Genomic DNA, 23,012 nt, shown 5'->3' with positions numbered 1-23,012 from the left:
CACGATCACTGAATGGATTTCTTTACCACGCAACATTTTTCAAAGCAAAGACTTTGTGAAAGGACTAGAAAGCCATATTTTGCACACCTAACATATTCTGTTTTCCTTCCAGAAGAGTTATTTGTCATGCATTTCGAATTCGTATTATACATAAGATGTGTTGTCCATTTATTTCCCAATATTAGTTTTATCATATAGTTGTTCTTTTAAGAAATGTGTTGTTTCCCATGTGTTCTTTCTCACATTATATATGTTCTTCTTGTATTCTAAATTTGTATGCCCATCCTGCTTGGGCCAAAACATTGGCCTGCAGTATATGTAAATAAAAAAAAATAAATAAATAAACCGCATTCGTCTGTCTGCTTGTTTAACTCTGCATTACTCGGGAGACCAAAAAAAAAAAAATCAGGAAACAAGCATGCGTCGACTCCAACAGAATCTAAATCCTACTATGTTCATTCATTCGACCTCCGGGGCGCAGAAATACATTCGCAGGTTTCGCAGATAGTAACGCCTTGCGTGTCATTAAGTTCATACACCTGTGGAGTGGGCAGGCATTGGCAGAGGTTGATGCACCTCTTCACATGGCTCAAAAATAGAAACTTTGCTTGTTTTCAATACAAGCTCAACAAAAGGTGCACTGACAGTATACGTACATAATAACACTCGCAATGTAGTTAGTCTATGAACTTCGTTTTGCATATTCCTGAAAAATCATGCCAAGACATGTTTCAAGACAGATGGCCGGACTCCGATGCGACTGGACTCTGTCCATTTTTGTTATCACATTCGTTCATGCTACCTGCATTATTCAACTTGTAGCGGAAACGTTTGCACATTCATCAGAGAGAATGCTAGCCCTTTAGGACACATTTTACAGTCTTTCGTTCTTTTCAGTAACCACTACTCATCCACGCACAGCACGTTTCCTCGTTATTGCTTGACGCAAAAATAGGCCTAACGAGAAATCCCTTGCTTGCTGTGAAGTGTTCCTCCCCGAGAATGTAGCAGGGTTTCTTGACCCTCAAACTCTCTTAGCGAATTAAAGTTTTTCACCACCACCATCCCCGAGAAATCCATTGAGGTGATACCCAAAGATGCATGGGACACTTATTCGTCCACCACAACCACGATGTTGGCGCACGACGCGGTTGACGCCTAAAGAATAAAGAAAGAACCAGAGAACACACGTGCACGAAAAGGCAAAACCGGCTAAGGTGTTCCTTGTTCTATCACTTGTCGATTTCCTCACCTCACCTCGGATAACCTTGATGTAATTTTGCTTCGTGCATTGTATTCATGTTAACTGTGCACGGTGGTTGCTTGATTATTCGAAAGAAAAAAAAAATTTGGATGATGAAACGTAGGGCATAGGTTTGTTCTCTCTATTTATTGATGTCTCTGTTCCCAGAAGGTGAAAGATGTCCTTCACGGAAGCCTTGTACCGTCTCGGCCGAGCTATTTCCTCGTCGGCGAGGCGTTTAGCAAGAAGGCCTGGATATCATGGGCATTTGACAACATCAGGTACGTGCTGTCTTTCCAGGTTCCTTCTCAAAGTGCATCACTGGAGGAACAGCCTGGTTCACGTTTACTACAACTGCTGGCGAACGCGCAATGAGTGGCAAGTAACAAGAGAAACGGAGACCACGCAAATGGGACGAAAGTTACCGGGGTCTTATTGTAGCGTCTGTGTTCATATCAGCTCGATGACTGCGCCCCGCTCCAAAGCGTCGGCACAGTAGGCCGTTCTTGACGACGTCCGCAAGGCGTGTGCAGGGGAAGGGGGGGGGGGGGGGGGCGGGGGGGGGGGGGCAGTTGAATAGAGCTTCTCGAGTACTAGCAGAAGTAGCTTAGCAGCCAGACGCTGCGGGAAGAGTTAATAAGTTACTGTGATGGTTCCTTCAGGGTGCTAATGCGTTAAAAACGGCGTCCGCGCGTAGTATGTAAAAGTCAGGAGGAAGTCTTGTATTGTATGCTCGAAGAAGCTTGTTCATTCATGGTTATATATGCATTTTTTTTGTCTCTTCACTTTCCCTCCCTGTAATGACCCTCAAATGAGGGTTGACAGTATTCATAAATAAATAAATAAAGAAATGGGCTTGGGCAGGGCATGTAATGCGAAGGCAAGATAACCGCTGGTCCTTAAGGGTAACGGAGTGGATTCTAAGAGAAGGCGAGCGTAGCAGGGGGCGGCAGAAAGTTAGGTGGGCGGATGAGATTGAGAAGTTTGCGGGGATACGGTGGTCGTATCAGCCACTGGACAGAGTTCATGAGAGAGGCCTTTGTCCTGCAGTAGGCGTAGTCAGGCTGATGATGATGATGTCAAAGTCGAATGGGCCCTCAATAACCTCCTTCTCAAAGACAGTGTTGCCCAGGTGGCCCTGAGGTGGGCCTAATATCTAAGCCGAGTAGCCGGACAGAGGGCGCGCTTCATGGTAGCTGCGTACTACGTTTTCCAAGTGGTCCAGGAGGGCCGCAGAGTGGGTGCTTTCACGGGGAAGTGTGGAGAGGTCTGGTGCGGATTACACCTACCACTGTCGTTCCATCATCCTAGGGGAGAGCAAAAAAATCTTGTGATTCGTGCGGTGCAGTTAAGTTGCCTAAGCTATACATGCAGCGATCAAAAATGCAATACCATTTAGCAGCTTCAGCTGAGGTTGGCAGGTGGCCTTAAGCGCGTTCCCCGCCAAGCTATTCTCGCTTGTACCAAACCGAGGAATCGCGAATCTCTCTATGCACAGAGAAAGGATGCACATTGCGGCGGCCGTCGTCTACGGGCACCTGACCTACGATGATCGGGGAAAGGGCGCGGTGATGCCTCCTTCCTTCTGGAACTCGACGAACATAAACCAGTCCATGTACGAGTTCAACTTAGTAAGTGCCGCCCGAATTATCTATCTTCAGTGTTATAGTTGCTAAAGTAGATTTGTGAAAAATTCAATTCTTGCGCACGTCGAGTCGAGCTTTTAGGAAACGCGGGAAGTGGTTTGGTTTGGTTTATGGGGTTTAACGTCCCAAAGCGACTAAGGTTATGAGAGACGCCGTAGTGGAGGGCTCCGGAAATTTCGACTACCTGGGGTTCTTTAACGTGCACTGACATCGCACAGTACACGGATCTCTAGAATTTCGCCTCCATAGAAATTCAGCCGCCGCGGCCGGGATCGAACCCGCTTCTTTCGAGTCAGCAGCCGAGCACCATAACCACTGAGCCACCGCGGCGGCAAACGCGGGAAGTCCTGATGTTGCCAACGTGTCTAGGACGTAGAAGTTTCGCGTACCTATAATAGGACTATCTTTTTTGAAGGAAGCGCTGATGGGACAAAAAAAAAAGTTTTTTTTTCTTCAATATGGCACACTGTTAACACTTTCGCTGCCTGAAATAATTCAGCATAATACTGCTTCCCACACAACCCAAGAGCCAGTACAGTTCAGCGACGACGGCGTTCCGCTGCCAATAAGCATGTCGCGGGATTACTCTCAGCTGCTGAGGCAGCAGTTTGATGTAAGGTGAATGTAAAACTACTTATGTGCTTAAGTTTCGTTGCAGTATAATGAACTCCACGACCTCTAAATTATTCTGCAGGACGTTTTCTAGCGCCGCTTCCCTTCTCCATATTCGCTCGCTCGGCTTTTATACACTCTAAACAGGAATTAGCCTCTACAAGTGTAAAAAGTCAGTAAGCTATTATTTTACGCACACTGTTTCAGTGGCATGGATGCCGCCCAATGCTTGGGATAGATTTCCATGCCTAAAATTGCGCAGTAGTTGTAGATGGCAACGGACACAAATTACCTCTTTAAAACATGCGAAGATATTGACGTTACGAAGATTTTAACCATGGTTTCAATCTTATCTACTTGCTAACCTCAAGACCACCGGTACCGCGTAAAAAAAACCTCCTACTATCCCTAACTGCATGAAGTTACTTATGTGCTTTGCAGTCGGAACATGCCTCCGTTGTAAATAGTAAGCATTCCGTATCTTCAGTGATCTAAATCTGTTCCGCGACTTCGGAAGCATACCCTGCCTCTTGAAGATGGTGCACTAAGAGACAGTTCACTCTCTTTTTACTATTTTATACGCTTATTCGAGTTTAGAGTGCACATAATTACCAAGTGAATCGCTTATATAAAACTTTCCTTTAATTTTAACTTTACCTGTCCTAAGCTCTCCAGAATACACGCAGTTTCTTGGCATCGCTATTCTGGAACGAAGTACGCGTGCCAATTATGCTGTGCCCACGCTTGCAGTTTCAAAACATTTAAAGGATCGGTGAAGATAAGAGTCAGGTGGTTAGAACTCAGAATAACACTTTTACTTTAGGTGACACATTTACTTTAATACTCGTAGTCGGGCGCTTAGCACGCCTGTAGCTCTTGATGTCAGTGAGGGGTGTTAGGGGGCCCAAATTTCTGCTTTCGCTCTGGACACTAGGAGAACCACTTAGGGGCTTTACCACGGAGGCCGTTAGGGCGCCACTGAACGGCAAAGCTGCAAATTCCTGCAACATGGAGACCTTTGACAGGCGCTATGCGTGCTTGTTCGTTGAACGAAATGGAACGCGCAGAAGAATTGAATTTTCTGTGGTCTTCAAGGACTTCGAAACACCGTACAGGACTCCGCCCACGCTGCTCTCAAGGACCTGCCCACCAAGCACCTGGGCTACACGCAGTTCTTTCTCTCCGTGTCGTTGGCCGGTCGCTACTACAAGCCCCTCAAGGAAGTCGGCGTACTCGAAGACAACGGTTACGTGACCACTGATCCGCTCTTCGTAAGCATAGCTCAGGTACACAGAGATCCACGTAGTTGCAAGCCGATGGTTCTGTCCTGGGCGGGTCGTTAAGCTTTGAGGGGTAAGAGGGTAGAGATTGTGGAGTGAGCGAGAAGTCCTTGTGAAATGTTCACGTATGCCTGCACAGTAGTTGGCTGGAGAAGGGAGGGCGGGCCAAGGCCACTGAGCACCTAAAGTAAGCCCCACAATAGGCGCTCGTCAGATGGAGAATCGGAAAAGCGTTCCGTAACAGAACGACTCCAACATTTCTAAGGAACGTTCCCACCTTTACCTGGCACTCTCCTTTCAGTGGGATGAAAGCAAATGTTTTTACCCCTGTGTAAACAAAGATAAGGCATTTATCTACAGCATTATGACTGAGAGCACTGTTATCGCATTATGGACTTGGGCTCACCGGGCTTGTTACCACGTGGTACTGGTTCATATTTCGCGAGCTTTCTCGTGAGACGTTTCTCACTACGCTCGATAACTTTCCTGTTGTCGCCTCAGCGTTTAAGGAAATATCAATGAAATCGGTTAAGTAATGTCGGGTAATGCACTAGCTTGGAGCAATAAAATCTATACGCTAGAAGGTACTAAATAATGCCTATCAACCTTCATCATAATCATCGTACTAACTACGTCTACTGCAGGAGGGAGGCGTTTCCGACTGACCCCCAATTAACACTGTCCTGCCCCATCTGCGGCCACCCTACCACCGCAGATTGGTAAATCTCACAAAGGGTTGAGGTGCGGGCTAGTTGGTTCTTCATGCCTTTTAAAACAGCGCAAAAGACACACAGACGATGACTCAAATCGGCTTGAGTGTTCCTTTGAGTTGCATGAGGACTCCGGCAATCTATGAATGTGAAGTATGAAGAATGACCAATCCCGCATAGATGGGAATTAGCCCAGCAGTGCTACCAAGTCATACCATTAAGGTGGAACTCGCTTATGTGTCCACTGAAATTTTTTTGTCACTAAAGGCACCTGAAACAAAGGTGCCGATGAGATAACGCATTTACATGATGACACAACTTCAAAAAGCTTCCACGGACCATTTACGAAAATCATCCATAATTTAACCTAATTTGTCGGGAGTAATTACTCAATAGCATCTACCTAACCGCCGTCATACGGCTGCAAAGAAAGCTGTTTAAAAGAAAATTACATATCTTAACCGCCCACCTGACTCTCTGCCATCTTCTAACACGTTTGTCTTCTCTTGAAGTCCACTCCGCTGCCCTAAGTGACAATCGGGTATCTTCACATCGCATTACATGTCCTACCGACGAGCATTTATGCTTCTTGATTTGATCTAGTATGTATGCTCTGTGATCCACTCTACTCTTTTGGTACATCTTAACGTTACCCCCGTGAAAGCCTTCCCGTGGCTTTTCTGCAGGGCAACTCCTTTACTTCAAATCTTAGTGTTTCTCAGCTTGGGCACATGGCGTAACGCAGAGCGAAATGAAAGCGACTACAGAACGCACTTCAGACGTTAGCGATTCTCACGGAAAAGAGGATTACCGTCCTGATACGTTAGTTCTGTTCTAAAATACTGTAGAAGAACAGAGTGATTGAACATTACGTAACAGCTCCACTGAAAATTTATAGCCTATTTATAGCCTGTCAGTGAAAGGTCAGAAGTTGTTGTGGCGGAAGCTCATCAAGGATTACGTTGAGCGCGCCCGTTATCAAATCATGTTGACGTATAATGTCGGTCATTGAGTTCTCTGCAGTAAAATGCTTACTTGTATTTCATGTGCTGCTTTTGCTGAACATGAGAATACATCATAATCCCCGTATGTTGGAAGGGAATAGAACTGGCAGGTTAAAAGCAAACGAATAACAAAAATTCAAAGAGGCCTGCATGACCGACGTCCCTGCATTCTGATTCTTTGCAAGCCTCACTGCAATGACTGTTCTCCTTTACGCCTTCATATTCCCACCACTGTCGTTAATCACGGCAACTAATGAGCTCTGCATGCCTCACCATAATGTCTGAATGTCAAGGCATTGCCCTTTCTCCTTGTTCAATCTTACAGTTCTGCAATGACACCGACTATACGTGGGGTTTCCATAACACGACTCCAATCGGAGCTTATTACGAGAACGTCAAGGCTGGCAGAATAATTACGTACGATGATGTCACATCGCTTCAGGAAAAGGTAAGGTTTACGCCTAATCGAATAGACGCGTTCTGAATGACCCCAAGCTATTGTAACAATCCCATATTCTAATCAAATTTATGACAAAGCCTACCTTGCACAAAAGCTGCAATAGGGATAAGGTAGCGACGATATTTTCAAGCAGATGGGATGAGAAATCTGTGTCACGCGACGCAAACTCTCTGCCAGGTGTCCCGACACACACAAACTTCGCCGAGAGAGGTGAGGCTGAGAAGACTAACGCCAGCAGTCATTGCAATTCGAAGGGCTGCCGTACACAGACAAGACAGGGCATGGATCTAGTCAGACACTAAGCCAGATGCTAAGCCATACACAATGCAAGGTTCTAAGCCAGGCTCTAATCCAGAAACTATAGCCAAGTTCTGAATTTCGGTGTTCGTTAACGAACAACCTGTTGGCGTAATTTGATCCGGGTCCATGAAAAATAGCACACTTCGTAGCCCGCGTAGTACGCAGGTGGTAGCCTTGCCACTTGGATGCCAAATAAACTATTTTTGTTCTCGTGCATAGCCTTCATGGCATCAGCACGCCTCGTAGCTTGCACTCGAGTGACAGAAACGAAAGTGACAGAAACAGCTCCTCGACAGGCAGTGGAAGAAAGCGGTTCCGGGCCGATAGCCGCGGCGTTGATGCAACCCCTACCTGGGGCTGCGCCGGCCTCCGAACCGAGTGGCTACCCAGCACTGTAAAATAAAAACATCAATATGGCTGGCAAACCTTCTCAGAAAGCTAAAAAATTAGACCAATTCGAAATCATTCAATGGAACTGCAGGGGTTTCAGAGCCTGCAAAAAACGGTCACATCTCCAGCTCTACCTGCAGTCCCTTGGTGACATGCCGGCGCTTCTTGCTTTGCAAGAGCCCGGCAATGATGCTAAATTCTCTGGGTATAGCTCGTTTCAGGGGGGCCCCTCGACCTGCATCCTGGTGCATAAAGCATACACCGCGATTCAGGTCGATCTTGATCTGGAGACTGAGCAAGAATACACCATGGTGAGGGTTCTGCCTCTCAGGCGCCGCGACCCGTCAATACATGTGCTTAATGTGTATTGCCCCCCGCATAAGCCGCGTGTTACTTTCAGCGAAATTTTCTATCGTGCTCTCAAGTCGGCTGACAATGAACCCCTGGTGATCATTGGGGATTTCAACGCACCCAGTCTACATTGGGGCTATCACTTCGAGAAATCCAGGGGACGCAAGCTGGCGGAGCTCATCTCCACCCTTCGTCTTACGTTGCTCACGGATCCGTCTTGCCCCACACGTGTGGGCAACTCGGTCACCCGTGACACGTGTCCTGACTTATCTCTGGTTAGGAACACTACAAACGCCACATGGGAGAACCTGGGGGATACCCTGGGCAGCGACCACTGCCTTCTCCGCATCACGCTTTTGGCGAAGGCAGCCCGTAAAAAATGGGGCCAGGCGAAAATAACCAATTGGCACCAATTTAGAATTCAGGACGTCCCTCCGGTACTATTCTCTGACGGCTATGCGGAGTGGGCAACACAGGTCACCAACATACAGAAACAACACACGCAAACACTTCACACCACCGACGAGATCCCCGCAGTGGACAATCACCTCCTGCATCTGTGGGAGGCGCGCCGGAGCTTAACAAAACGATGGAAGAAACACAAGACGAATCGCAAGCTTAGAGCTCGTATTGCACAACTTACGGAGCAGGCTGCGGCATATGCCGCCCAGCTCACAGACACCAATTGGATAGAACGCTGCAACTCGGCAGCGCGTCAGATGAGCTCGAAGGGGACTTGGCGTCTCTTGCGCAGCCTCATCGACCCTTCTCAAACGAAAGGGGAGACGCAAAAACAGCTCCGGCGGGCTCTGCACGGGTACCAAGGTACGACGGCGCAACTTGCGGACACTTTGTTCGACAGGTATCTCTGCCGCACAAACGACCCGGTTGGGCCCGAGTACACGTACTCCGGCAAGCCAAATCAGGATTTAGACGCCCCTTTTGAGTTGCATGACCTTAAGGCGGCCCTGGCTAAAATGCGCCGAGGTGGGGCACCGGGTCGGGATCGCATAACAGTGAAACTGTTGGCGAACCTCTCCGAGTGTGCATATCTCCATTTGCTACAATACATAAATCAGATCTGGGATGGGTGTCCGCTCCCACTCGAATGGAAAACATCCCTTGTAACGTTCATCCCCAAAGCAGGTAAAGCCGTGACTACGGACAACTTGAGACCCATCTCATTAACCTCGTGTGTGGGAAAGCTCATGGAGACGATGGTTCGGGATCGCCTCTCTCCATACATGGAGGGTAAGGGCCTCTTTGCAGACACTATGTTCGGGTTCCGCCCGCATATGTCTGCACAGGATGTCCTACTCCAACTACACAGGGACATAATACGACCCACAGCCATGCAACAAAACGACAAGGCCATTCTCGCCCTCGATCTTAAGGGGGCGTTTGAAAATGTTAAACATGCCACCATACTCTCTAACTTGAACACCACTAACTGCGGGGCGAAGGTCTTCGCCTATGTCAGAGACTTCCTCTCTGCGCGTCAGGCACTCCTCCGGATCGAGGACGAGGAGTACGGCCCGTACTCTATGGGTACACGAGGTACACCACAGGGGGCGGTGTTATCACCGCTCCTTTTCAACATCGCCATGATGCACCTGCCCGGCCGACTGGCTCAGGTAGATGGCATAAAACACGCACTCTACGCAGACGACATTACAATCTGGACCACCGAGGGGAGCCTTGGGGAGATAGAGGACCGCCTTCAGCAGGCCGCCACCATAGTCGAAGCATATGCTGCCGACTGTGGTCTCCAATGTGCTCCCGCCAAATCAGAGCTTCTACACGTCAGGACAAACCACAAGGACAACACGTCTCTACACATATCTCTGTCAGGCGGTCCCATCAGAGAAGTGGCGGAGCTCCGGATCCTGGGTCTGTTCATCAATAACAAACTTAGGCCGGACTCTACTATAGCGAAACTCAAGAGCATAGGTGAACAGGTAGGGCGCATGATCCGCCGTGTTTCCAACAAGCGGGGTGGTCTGCGGGGCAGGGACGCGCTACGGCTCGCCTATGCCTTCGTGACCAGCCGGATCCTCTACGCCGTGCCGTACCTACGCACCACCAAACAACAAGACGAGCGCATTGACGCCATCATCAGGAAGGCAACAAAGCGAGCACTGGACCTTCCGGTGGCTACCTCCAACGCCAAACTGAAGGCGTTGGGAGTGGTAAACTCCTATCAGGAGTTGCGGGAGGCCCACCTCGTGAACCAATATACGCGGCTATCGCAGACGGTGCCTGGGCGCCGCCTGCTAAACCGCTTACACATCCAACACACATGCATACCAGAGGGGACGGAGAACATCCCGGTGCTGTGGCGCCACATGCTCTTGGTCGCTCCGCTCCCGCGTAACATGGACATGGCTTCACATGAAGGCAGACGACAAGCGCGGGTTCGCACGCTTGAGAGGCAATATGGGTATAAAGAGGGCGTCTATTACGTGGACATCACAGGGCCGTCGCCCGCGGGATTCTTCACGGCTGCCGTGGTCCACCGGGGAATGAATGTCGATGGGCTATCTTTTCGGGCCCCAAATTCAACACGAGCGGAGGAAGTCGCAATAGCTCTCGCTGCCGCCGATCCAAAATCGAAAACGGTTATTACAGACTCGCCGGGCCTGTGAACATTATCTTGCAGGCGAAATATCACCTCTGGCCTCGCAAATTCTAAGACGCGCTCTCGCCGATCCAACTCGCACAAAAGTGATCTGGGCTCCTGGCCACCAGGGTCTACGAGGCAATGAGGCCGCTGATGCGGCCGCCCGAGCGCTCACACACCGGGCTCCTCATCCTAGCTCTCATGGCTCAGAAGCTCATAAACCGCTTCTGCGGTTCCGCGAAATCCTAATTTATTATTGCGACAGCCACCGTCTCTACCCGGCACCTGCCAAGGGGCTGAGTAAGGCGGAGGAGCGAACTCTGCGGCGTCTGCAGACAGGAACCCTTCTCTGTCCTGCAATAGCAAAACACTTCGATCCGAACACAGATGGGCGCTGCCCGCACTGTGGAGAGATCTGCGATATCTTTCACATGGTGTGGGCATGTACTCAGAATCCTCACCTTCCCCCCTCCCCCACCCCCACCCGAGAGGCATGGGAGACTGCCCTCCTCAACTGCTCCACACTGGAGTCCCAAAGGGCTCTGGTCAAGCGGGCGCGAGACGGGGCCTCGTCATGCGGTGTCCCGGACTAAGGATACCGACCATGCAGCAGGGTTATTTATTTTTTTTTTAACCCTCAAGCTCTCTTTGATTAAAGTTTTTCACCACCACCACCACCACCACTGCGGCTTAGTTAGTCTAATCGGCTTTGGCAAATGCACGGTGCTGAGTGGAACCTGGCCGAATGAAAACAGGTTCTGGTCGCAAGAAAAATCTTGCTCCACAGACAAATGGCATCTTTCCCACGAGATTTGGAGGCACTCGCCTGATACTTGCCTTAGGCTGCCACATCGCAATGTGCAGTGAAGGGCAGAGTAGATAAGACGGTAATAGTAAGTCGGGCGATTATCATCTTGCAATCGCTTTCTTTGCCGCGATGTCCCATACCATAACCACGAGCCAAGGATGCCACCAAGGAAGCATTTTGCTGCGGCTGTTATGTTTGATTTATTGAAATGTTATTGTGAAATTTGTAAACGATAGTAAATTCGTATCCTGCGCCGTTCACCTCTGGCAAATTAAAAGACGGAATTGGACAAAAAGCAGCTAAGGCACTAGATGTCTTGAATGCTTTGGTTAATGCGTTTTATCTGGGGATTAATTACAGAAAGAAAGAACTGGTGTGTTATTTTCTAAGAGGGAAGATAATACCATGGCCAATTAATGTTTTCTCAAGCTTTGATTCTGTATATTTAGCAGATTCTCGCAAAAGTTTTCCTCTAATATTCTCAAAGCAGCTGACTTGGAACAATAATACTGCCTATTTATGTCGCGCCTGCGCGGTAGTCTTTATTAAATTGAGCTCTTGCTTTAAACCTCCTCAGTTATATTTTTATTACAATATTGCAGTGTATGGGGCACTAAGGTTATTACAAATGTGCACAAGTAACACCTCCCTAAGCCAAGAGCTGTGAGGTGAATTGCTGCAGTGCTTTATTATTCCTTTACACGTGAGCTGTCCGTCAATTATGAAATTCTACCGGTTTCCCTTTTATACAATCACACACTTTTAATGTCTTTCAAATCTTCCTCTTGGAGTGATGGTCATATGGCGAAACTTGCAAAACACACCCTTATCCCACAGAGTAGACAAATAAATGCGGTTGGTACCGACACCTAAATCATAATACACTGCAGCCCGCCTTTTACACTCTGCGTGTTTTACTTCATAAGTTAAATGCAGAAAAGTGCGCTCATTTCGTGCAATCAAACCATGTTATTAAACTTCTCTAAAGAAGCTGATATGATAATATTGCATGTATTTTACAAATCTGAAGGGCTTTTTTTTTCTTTCAGCGTACTGCTGTTTTTATCTTGTGCTGCTTTGTCTAATGCTGCTTTTACCTAGTATCCAAAGATCTTTCTCTACCTGTTTTTTTTTCTGTAAAAAAACGAAAATCTCTATTTCGTTTCTCTGCGGCACTGCAGGCTGAAAAAGGGTACAGGGCCTCTGTCAGTCTCGTGAACTTTCAGTTTTGTCTCCTTCTGTATTTCAGAGAACATAAAACTATTGATTTATTGGCATATTGAATAATTAGTCGATTCATTCATTCATTAATTAAACGAATTAATGCTTGAAAATTTTCTTAGCGCTGCTTTAAGGCGACGTAAAGACGACACCGAATTCCAGCGATGGAAACTCCACGATCTCTGTCAGTACTTATTGTTTTATGCCTTGAGCAATACATCTTTATAGGTGTTAACTGCTTTCATTTTTTCTTTTCGCTAAGCAAATTAGGCCCCTGGCGTGGCAAAAAGCAATATAGTCAGCGTTTTCAAACATGTGTGCACTCTAAACACGAATATACATATATGGGAGTAAAATGAAAGCTGTTCTCTAGCGCACTTTTTTTACGGCATGGTGCATGGTATGCTGGCCAAGTTCCGGAGTATATTTCGATCATTAAATATGCGGGATTATTACTCTTGGCAACGTAGGTATATTTGCAATGCATAGTGGTGGTGGTGAAAACTTTTAATTGATGAAATAGTGTAACACTGAGCAGCTGCTTTTAATTGATGAAATAGTGTAACACTGAGCAGCTGCTTTCTATTCTCGAACGCAGCTGTGCCGTGGCAAGCAGCTGATCCCGACGGTGAAGTACGGGCTGGCCGCGTACCACGCCGACCTCGACGACCCCGCAAACACTTGCGGCGATGGCGCCTACCCGCGCCTGCACTTCCTGAAGAAGTTGGTGCGCTTCTTCAACGAGAAGTTTCTCGAGGCCAAGAATTACGACGAGTGCCTCATACTGTAGACTCTCCTGAAATCCGTCAGCGCTCACTGGATTTTTCTTTTATTCGTGCAACATGATCACCTGTAAGGACATCACAGTCAAAGTGGACGAACACTTTGACGTTCCTCGTGCAGCGTTTCGCGGCGTCATCCTTGTGAAGAAGCTTTTATTCGGTTTCGGATTGTGTATTGTAGATAACAGCGACGATTCATCTTTTTTACTATTTAAACTTCGCAAAGCAGAGTTACCGTTCGTGCATACTTCCGATGAATCTAGCAGCGGGGATGCGCCACTGAAGTGGACCTCACTGCATGAACTGATATGCCAAAAGTTTCGTTTTCTTGTTGCCCCGAAGTGTTTATTATTGTCAATAGTTGTGCTTCGTTATTGTTTTATGCCTTGAGCAATACATCTTTATAGGTGTTAACTGCTTTCATTTTTTCTTTTCGCTAAGCAAATTAGGCCCCTGGTGTGGCAAAAAGCAATATAGTCAGCGTTTTCAAACATGTGTGCACTCTAAACACGAATATACATATATGGGAGTAAAATGAAAGCTGTTCTCTAGCGCACTTTTTTTTACGGCATGGTGCATGGTATGCTGGCCAAGTTCCGGAGTATATTTCGATCATTAAATATGCGGGATGATTACTCTTGGCAACGTAGGTATATTTGCAATGCATAGTGGTGGTGGTGAAAACTTTTAATTGATGAAATAGAGTTTGGGAGCCACAGAGTGGCCCCGCTACATGGTCGGCGTCCCTAGTCCGGGACACCGCATGACGAGGCCCCGTCTCTCGTCCGTTTCACCAGAGCCCTTTGGGACTCAAGCGAGGAGCAGTTGAAGAGGGCAGTCTCCCATGCCTCTCTGGAAGGGGTAGGGAAAGGGGGGAGGTGGGGATTTTGAGTACATGCCCACACCACGTGGAAGATATCACAGGTCTCCCCACAGTGCGGGCATCGCCCATCCGTGTTAGGATCGTAATGCTTTAAGATTGCAGGACAGAGTAGAGTACCTGTCTGCAGGCGCCTTAAAGTTCGCTCCTCCGTCTTACTCAGCCCTTTTGCAGGGGCCGGGAAAAGGCGGTGGTTGTCGCTATAATGTGTTAATACTTCCCTGAATCGCAGCAGCGGCTGGTTAGTCTCCGAGCCAGAAGAGCAGGGATAGTGACTTGTTGCAGTTAGCAATGGGAGGAGGATTTTAAACTCTGCACCGGAGGCCCTGAGATTAGCGAATAGAGGAGGCCGAAACCTCGGTTAAAGTCACCGTAACTGCTACAACTTCGCACGCTTTGAAGAAGGAATTTGTTTCCGTTGCCAACCGTAAGTAATCTGTATTTTCAGTGATTGAAAACTACCGCAGGGTTTGGGAAGCATACCCAACAGGCAAAATCTAGCAGCGGGGACGCGCACGTGAAACATCACGAGTCGTGCAGTTTCACGTGTACTTTTGTCTATTTGTTCTCAACCACGACTTAGACCTCACATGTAGTACTTTCTGTATGTATTGTATGCTTTAATTTTGTTTTTCAGTTGATAGTGAGCATTGCTCTGTCCTTTCCTCGTCTGCGTCTCCGTTCTCGTGGTTCCTCAACAGTATGGATATTTTTCAAGCCTAGTCTTAAAAAAATATAATGAAAAGTATCACGTGGAAGAGTCCCTCATGGAAAAAAGCAGCGGTAGCTCCTATCCTTATAAAAATAATTATGTACTCTCTGTTGACTTTATTTTATAGAGTATATTGCATTCCTATAGACATTTAACTGTCTATGTATAGTCTATTGATTTTCTGTTAACTTATTTTAGACTATTCCTTTCCTATATATATTTATTTTTGTCTAATTATAGGCTATAAACTTCCTATACACAAAGGTCCACTAAAAAGTATGACCATAAATCTATAGGCTATAAACTTCCTATACACAAAGGTCCACTAAAAATGTATGACCATAAATCTATAGATTGTTTATAGACTATCTGATTTGTATTGTCTGAAGAGCTCGTCTTAGAAAGTCTATAGACTTTATAGGCAAACGTCTATGGACAGTCTATAGACGGTCATAGCCGGCGTTCGGTTTCGCTCACTGAGCTGGCTGCGCTGTTCCACGCCTATGCTCGAAATTTGAGTCTCTGAGTGCGTGCAGCGCATTCAAACCCTGAATGAGCCGTGAAGCCAGTGTGCCCGTGTGTTTCGCTAAGTGTGGTTCGGTCACCACCAGTGCGCCATGAAACGCTGAGTGCTTAGATGCAAGAAAATCACGGAGGAATGCCGTACTGAAGTTTTCGTTCAGTCGGAGAGTATTCAGAGCGCATTCCGTCCGCTTTACTAACGAACCTGTTGGTAAGAGGTTACCTGCAGTTCCAGTGCACCTAAAAACACTCAGCCCAATCCAGCATTTGTGAACAAAACAACAAAGGCTACACAAAGACGCGGAACCCTGAGAATACTTCGGTACGCATTCCTCCAGAGGCCCGGAGTAGCCACGCTCACTTAACATCACGAACCAAACTGGCTTGCAGTCTGGTAACTATTCATTCATTCATTCATTCATTCATTCATTCATTCATTCATTCATTCATTCATTCATTCATTCATTCATTCATTCATTCATTCATTCATTCATTCATTCATTCATTCATTCATTCATTTTATTTGTTCTTCACAACATGACGAACACATTGTGAAAGGGGCCAAGAAGAAAAGCCGTTCCTTTACGGCTTGAAAAAAATCTTGGTCCCCCTGGCATTGACGGCAACGAAGCAACACAATCCAGAAACAAATGTACAAAACAAAATGTACAGAAATATACAGAAACAAACAAAATTATAATTTGACATTTTTATGAAGGATACGGCGACAAGCTCATGTCACGGTCGGGGAAAAAAGACAGTTATACTGGAACAGTGGCGAAATATCTATAAAAGGTGTTTTGTTTATGAAATTCGTGGTGTGTACGCATTAGGGACATGCAAATTAATGAAACAACGCCTTCAGGTTCCGGAAATTTAGTTCTAAAATATCTCTTTCTGCTTTAATATGTTCATTTAGTAATCGAGGCAGGTCATTCCTAAGACTCTGAAACCCAAAGTTCGTACGGCATTTTGGCACCTTCCAACGGTCTGTTGTCCTTGTATTATAGGCCTCGTTGCCTATTAATTCTAAGTTCGATATGTCCAAAACCAGCCTTTGATTTTCCTTGATGCTGAGTTTATATTCGCGTAGGAGTTTATATTGATACATTTTAGTTATTGGAATGACCTTAAGATTTCTGAAGATAAGTTTACTTGAGTGAGACTTAGGCAAATTATTAATGATCCGTAAAACCTTTTTTTTGCATCCATAAAAGACTACTGAGGTTTTTATCGGTCGTTGTGCCCCAGAATAAATTTAGCACTTATCCCCAAGATTCAGTTTGCAAAACGGCCCTCGGGGAAAGAAGGCAGCAGGGTCAGCGGAGCATAGCATGAGGAGGCTGTGCGTGTGACATCAAGTTTCCTCGTCATTTTTTCTTTCCTCCATGCAAATGACGGTGCAATGACGGCACCGCACTGTGGTCAGCACAACCAACTCTCGGCGCCTTGCATATATGGCAAGCCAACGCCTCTTGTATTTCTCAACGCTTGTCACATCAGGCGCAAATGGCGAATCACACCCTTTACTGTCCCTCTGTCCTGTTGTTTTCCGCTCATTCGCTCTTCTGCCTGTCCTAGCGCCGGCTGGTCACGTGGGGTACCACTGAATAGCTCCTTGTCGCGGAGGCTAAAGGAAGTGCCGTGCTACGCCGCAGCCTGAGTGATGTAACTCTAGGCTCCTCCCCGCTAGAGTGGGCCACATCGTGGATGATCGGTGAACGAGGCGTACGAGCTACTCCTTTATGAAAAGCGGATGGTCTAAAGGCGTTAAATCTGCAGAAAGCGTTGAGAAAGCTCACTGCTGACTGGAACGCTTACTAGAATCAACTCCTTCAAAAAGCTTTTCATGAGTCCTGTTCGCAGTTTTTTTTTCCGGGTTTCAGTGTGCGTTGGCCGCCACTAAAATCTCAGATTTCCTTCTTTGCACACTAGGACCCTAAGGCCTAGACGGAAACGAGGTAGCGAAAGATCTAGCCCGAGCTCTCAAAAATCGGTCGGATCCCCATTTCTACACAAACCCACTCCTAGAACCGTACGGTGACGGGCTAAATGCACGGACGGCGAAGAGGCAAAGGCGCATAAGTTCTACTAAGACAGGCTAAAACAGGCCTTTGCCCCGAAGTGGGCGTAGTCAGGCTGATGATGATGATGACACAAATAACTATCCTCCTCGGACGCTATAGACAGAAGCAGAATACAATCCAATTTCCTAATCTCTATATTTTAAAATTAGTCCCACAAAATGCCCAGGTTACTGTCCTTGGCCCGGAGCAAGCCCCACGCTCTATCATACCTCTTGGGAATGCCAAGACAAACCATAACAAACGTTAAAAGTGCTATATCAGACACATGGACTGTGGGAGGCGGCCATAACCGGCGAAAACCTGGACCAGCAAGACTGGGTCATCCAGCTACTCCGCAAGTGAGCGGCCGCCAGCGGAGCCCTGAACTAGGACCTGAACTAGGAGCACTGACTACTCAGCTCTTGCAAATTCTTCTTTTGAATAGAAGTCTCTCTCTCTCTCCTTGGAATAGGAGGAGGAACGAACTTTTATTGGTCGTAAGACAAAGAGGGCAGGGGATAGAGATAATGTTTAGACAACGCGTGGGACTTCTCGACGGCGCTTGGTGGCTTGAAGTCCACTCTTAATTGCAACCTCCAAGCCCAACCTACTACCCGGAGTTGTACCTCCGTGTCAGGGCTGAGCAAAGCAGTCTCCCGCTGACTTTGGTTCGAGATAGGTGGTTGGTCCTCTAGAAACTCGAATATGATGTGATTGAGGTTACCTTTAGATTGTTGCAGAGTGTGCAGCGGGAATTGTATCCCGCCGGATACATCAGGGGGGAACGTATCCGTTTGAAGTTGCCGCCAGATCACCTGCGCTGCTTTCGAGAGGGACGTGTGCGGAGATGGGTATTTGAGTCTATCGTTTCGATGGTGGAGTGTGATTTCTTGGTACGTCACCAGACGCTTGGAGTGAAGAAGCGGCCACGAGAGCTGCACAGGCCCCATCCACCGAAATAACAAGGTGTTAGTTTTCCAAATTAGAAAATATAAAATAATAAATTTTAAATAAAACTTAACTAGAATGGTTAATGTTATTCGGTCCTGGTTAAGAAGTCTGTTTGCCCTTCAACATTTGAGCCTTACACAGAGAGAGGGGACTTTACGAGCATCCGCAGCACGAAAGCAGCATGCACTATCGCACCGCGTGCGAACATTTACAAAACCATGGCAAAACGGCTGCCGCTCACTCTGTTACATTGTACAAACGACGCCTGGAATGGTGTTCTAGCAGGCAGGATCAAAGCTTCTAATTATCTTCCTTGCCGCCAAGAACAGCGACATCGCCACATGAGTGAAGAAAAGGAAGACGTTCATCTGGCGTGGTGCTCTAGGTGCAGGGACGCCATCCGCAGTCATCTGGTTAACGCTTTCGGAATTAATAGGACTCCAGTCATCGACACTGCAGGTAAGTCTTGGACGAATAGCGTACGGAATAGCGTCGGCATCACCAACTTTCAAATTTTTATTAAAGGAGCTGTGGTAATCATTCAAGGGCTATTTGTCATACGTATACGAGGCTGAGAGGGACAGCTGGAGTATCTCACTATGCTTAAGCGTCAAGTCCCCGCCAGGCGCCAAAGACAGAAGTACTCTTTCTTAGCCAGCTCGGCCGTAAGCCAAAGGGATAGCGTTTTTGTGAACGGGATCAGGATATAGCCTAGTCCGCACTTCATGCACGTAAAATCGTTCGGGAGGCCGGCGTTTACCAGAACGTAGGAAGCGTGCCCAGCACTGAACGAAGAGGCACTGCAATCCCTGATAGCCTGGGCCTCGGAGATGACTTCAACACGTCACACCACAGTGTCTGCCGCTTTGAGTTAGACTTGCAGACCGGACCCTCATAAAAGACTTCCGCACATGTCAAAACAGACCACCGTTTAGAGTGAAGAATTATTAGTATGGAAGGAATCACCGAATAATCTAATCTACACTTCAAGAATCTACGACATCAAGAAACCTTAGGTAGCGCTAACTATGCCTAATGAAGGCGGAGATAAGTCCTTCTCAGGCACATTGTCAGTGAATTTTGCCCGTGGTCGCTATCTTCTTACCCTCTAGGATACCTTCTTCTAGATTAGATTCTCGTGCACGCATGGATGTTTTAGGCTTCGGTAGGTCACTAGAATTCCGTTTTTCATTTTTTTCTCTCAGGCATGGAATGTCTCGTCGGTACGGTCAAGAAACAACAGTTGTGCGATCCTCGCGAATCTGAATGCTCCACCATTGGAACTGGAACCAGCCTAGAAGCAGCGTCCCAGTCAGGACCATCTCGTATATTCTCTCTGAAAGAAGAAGACGCCGGTCCGTCAAGCCGGATTTATTCTGCAAACCGGGTGGTCCGCGGCCTCAGCGAATCAAGACTTCAGGGACAGCAAAATACCACCCATGACGTGGGTCGTATCAAACGCGAGCCTTCGGACCCGCGCCACACATTACCCGACGAGCGGCCGATGCGGTCCAAGCAGGAACTTCATGCTCTCCGGCAGCCCTCGTCTACTGCACTCTGCAAACGTGAAACCTGCTCAGAGGCATCCAACACCGAAGAGCTGCTCACGCCTCGTACTCAGCAAGAGATAGGCGCAGAGAGGCGTTATCGGTGCGACATCTGCTCGAAGACGTACGCTCACTTTAAGAACCTAAAGGTAACGATTACGAGTTTTATTACATGAAACGCATTGCAGGATTACTGTTCGGATTTTTCGTGTCTGAATCTCCGCGTTCACTTATTTTGTCCGGTGGTCAGTAGGTGCACCTGTGAAAAGGTCAACCTACCCGTAACTCTGAACCTGCCCTTGTCCTGTACACAGGTGTACCCGTGCGGACATTAACCGTTGTGAACCAAGTAGTACATGTTCCTCGCGCAGCTAACGCTGTAATTCATGGGCCTCAGTGGCAGCCATCTCGTCAATCCATGTCGGAGGAACTCCAATGTATTTGCAAGAGTAACCTTGAAGAATACGAGCGCCCTATGCAGCTCCGTTAAGATAACTGCAACGGAAAAGGAATAGCCTGCTTCTGTTCATCATCATTATCGTCGTCAGCCTAATAGGTACACTACAAGTACCTCTCTATTCACTTCCAATTAACCTCGTCCGGGGCCAGCCAGGGACACCTTATTCCCGCAAATGTCCTGATCTCATCTTCGAACCTCTTTGATGCCCCCTGCTATGCATGCTTTCTCTTGGAATCGACTCCGTGAGCCTAGGGAAGCATAGGTTATCTTCAGTCCTCTTTTCATTCCCTAGTCATGTCGACTTTATCTCTTTGATTTCAGCTGGGATATCATTTGATAGTTTTAGCCTAGCCGGACAGCCGTACGGAAAATACGGTAGTGCGTTGCCGTTGCTACCGTTGCTAGGCTTGCATAGCCAAATTTTTCGTACGGTAGCAGTTACCGTAGTTACCGTGTTTGCCGTACGGTGGTGCTAAAACTCGCTATTAACTCGCGTGTGCTTCCTCACCCACTTAGCTAGCTGTCTTCTTTCGTGTTGAAGGTTTGGAAACATCATATATTTTAATGGAGTTTTTTTTTTCTTGGGAGTGGTGCACAAAACAATAGGTTACGTGAATCACAGTGTGGAACTGGCCTGCCCATCTGAATAATTCATAATTTTTTTTTAGCTATTTCGGTTTCGGTTCCAACAACCTATCCACGGCAGTGACGTAAGATGTTTTAAGGCTACGTGAGCCGCACAAAAACAGCGATATAATCGCTACTTGTTCATTTTTGTGATTCCAAGCCTCGGGCAGGCTCGCGTAAGAGTTACGAGTGATTTAAAACCAAGACGACAGCGATCGTTCCGCAGTTATTGTACGACCCACGCTACCTCAAATCGTAGGTTAAATCACAGCCGTTCTACGACGGTTGAAACCAAAAACAGCAACAACACGAGAAAAAAAAATTCAGTTAAAAATTATTTACCCTTGTTGGCGCAACCCACGTTGCTGCCCGTGCTTTATAAAGTGATGCCTATCATTCCGAAGACAGAACACACAAGAAAATCTTGCTTTCTCTATTCGTAGAGATTACGAAGTTTGCGGGTGTATTAAGGGCGCAGATAGCACAGCTGGCGGAGTTAATTTGCAAAGATATAAGAGAGACCTGTGTCCTCACAGGTCTCTCTTAACAGCTGTGTCTTACCGGTACTCACCTATGGGGCAGAAACGTGGAAGCTAACAAAGAGGGTTCAGTTTAAGTTAGACAACGCAGCGAGCTATGGAAAGAAAAATGATAGGTGTGACGTTAAGAGGTTGGAAGTGGGCGGAGTGGGGGATGGAACAAACGCGGATTAATGACATCCTAGCAGAAATCAAGAGGAAGAAATGGGCTTGAGCAGGGCATGTATTGTGAAAGCAAAGTAACCGCTGCTCTTTGAAGGTAACGGAGTGAATTCCAAGAGGAGGCAAGCGCAGCAGGGGGCAGCAGAAAGTTAGGTGGGCGGATGAGATTAAGACGTTTGCGGGGATCTGATGGCCACAGCTCGCAAAGGACAGGGTTAATTGGAGAGACATGGGAGAGGTCTTTGCCCTGCAGTGGGCGTAGTCAGGCTGATGATGATGACGATGATGATGTGTCCTGCAGCGGACGTAGATGGGTTACGGTGATGATAATCGTGACGCGTCATTTCTGGAAAGTTCAGTTATGCATATCTGTCGCAACCTCTGCACTTGCAGGCACACCAGCCAGTCCACACGAGCGAGAGACCGTACACCTGCCGCTTCTGCCCAGCAGCTTTTGCTCGACGGTTCGCCCTGCGGACACACGTTCTGGATACCCACGAAGCTGCCGGTCTGCACGCGTGCGAGCACTGCGAGAAAAAGTTCGCGTTCAAGAGCAACCTGGAACGCCATCTTAGGGTGCACTCGGGGGAAACCCCGCACTCCTGCCACCTGTGCCCCAAACGGTTCTCTAGGAGGGACAGCCTTCTGGTTCACCTGAGGATGCACGCAGGCGAGCGCCCGCACACCTGTGCTCACTGCGACAGGCGCTTCAGCACCGCATCGAACCTCGGGGTACACGTCAGGGGGGCCCATTCTTCGGAACCGATGTACCCGTGCATGCACTGCCCCAGGAAGTACCGGTGGCGATTTTCCCTGAGCACTCACCTCAAGACTTACCATAGTCAGGCTTAAGAAGGAATGAGCCCTTGAATGTTCCGTGTAAATTTCTGGATGATAAAAAGCGCACTCAGGAACGATGATGTGCGTTAAAAAGCGCACTCAGGAACGACGAGGTGCGTTCTTTCTAGATGAGCATTAAGTGTTATCTTGCGTCCAAGCTAAATTCCCAATATTTTTTAATGAAGATTGTTCCACATCGATAAAAAGACGCGAATATGTGGTCCTAACACGTCTATTATTGGGTTCTAAAGCGCTGCTGTTAGTGGATCAATCCTGGCG

At 47.4% G+C, this 23,012-nt stretch overlaps 2 protein-coding genes across 2 annotated transcripts in view; both read left to right on the top strand.

Annotated features, from left to right (window-relative positions):
• LOC149336278 (uncharacterized) overlaps positions 1-13,911 on the top strand; it is a 39,199-nt gene extending 25,288 nt beyond the window's left edge. The window contains exons 4-8 of the mRNA XM_089554693.1: positions 1,412-1,524; positions 2,742-2,874; positions 4,617-4,787; positions 6,821-6,943; positions 13,244-13,911. Of these exons, the coding sequence (XP_089410819.1) occupies positions 1,412-1,524; positions 2,742-2,874; positions 4,617-4,787; positions 6,821-6,943; positions 13,244-13,435 (732 nt within the window). The 3' untranslated portion in view covers positions 13,436-13,911. The remainder of the gene's footprint in view (positions 1-1,411; positions 1,525-2,741; positions 2,875-4,616; positions 4,788-6,820; positions 6,944-13,243) is intronic.
• Positions 13,912-19,765: 5,854 nt separating this feature from the next.
• Positions 19,766-22,745, top strand: LOC149336277 (uncharacterized). The gene is made up of 2 exons (XM_089554692.1): positions 19,766-20,254; positions 22,287-22,745. Exons 1-2 carry the CDS (start codon positions 19,766-19,768, stop codon positions 22,743-22,745), a joined length of 948 nt encoding a protein of 315 aa, XP_089410818.1.
• Positions 22,746-23,012: the final 267 nt, after the last annotated feature.

This window comes from Amblyomma mixtum, chromosome 7, assembly GCF_055824585.1.
Source record: "Amblyomma mixtum isolate Tamu chromosome 7, ASM5582458v1, whole genome shotgun sequence".
Lineage (NCBI taxonomy): Eukaryota > Metazoa > Arthropoda > Arachnida > Ixodida > Ixodidae > Amblyomma > Amblyomma mixtum.
Note: the sequence above shows the minus strand (reverse complement) of the source record. Positions and strands in the feature narration are given on the sequence as shown.

Excerpts from the sequence above, each read along its gene's own strand:
- LOC149336277 (XM_089554692.1), top strand. The coding sequence starts at position 19,766 with ATGGAATGTCTCGTCGGTACGGTCAAGAAACAACAGTTGTGCGATCCT. Across the intron at positions 20,255-22,286 it reads CTCACTTTAAGAACCTAAAG|GCACACCAGCCAGTCCACAC; the intron begins GTAACGATTACG and ends CTGCACTTGCAG.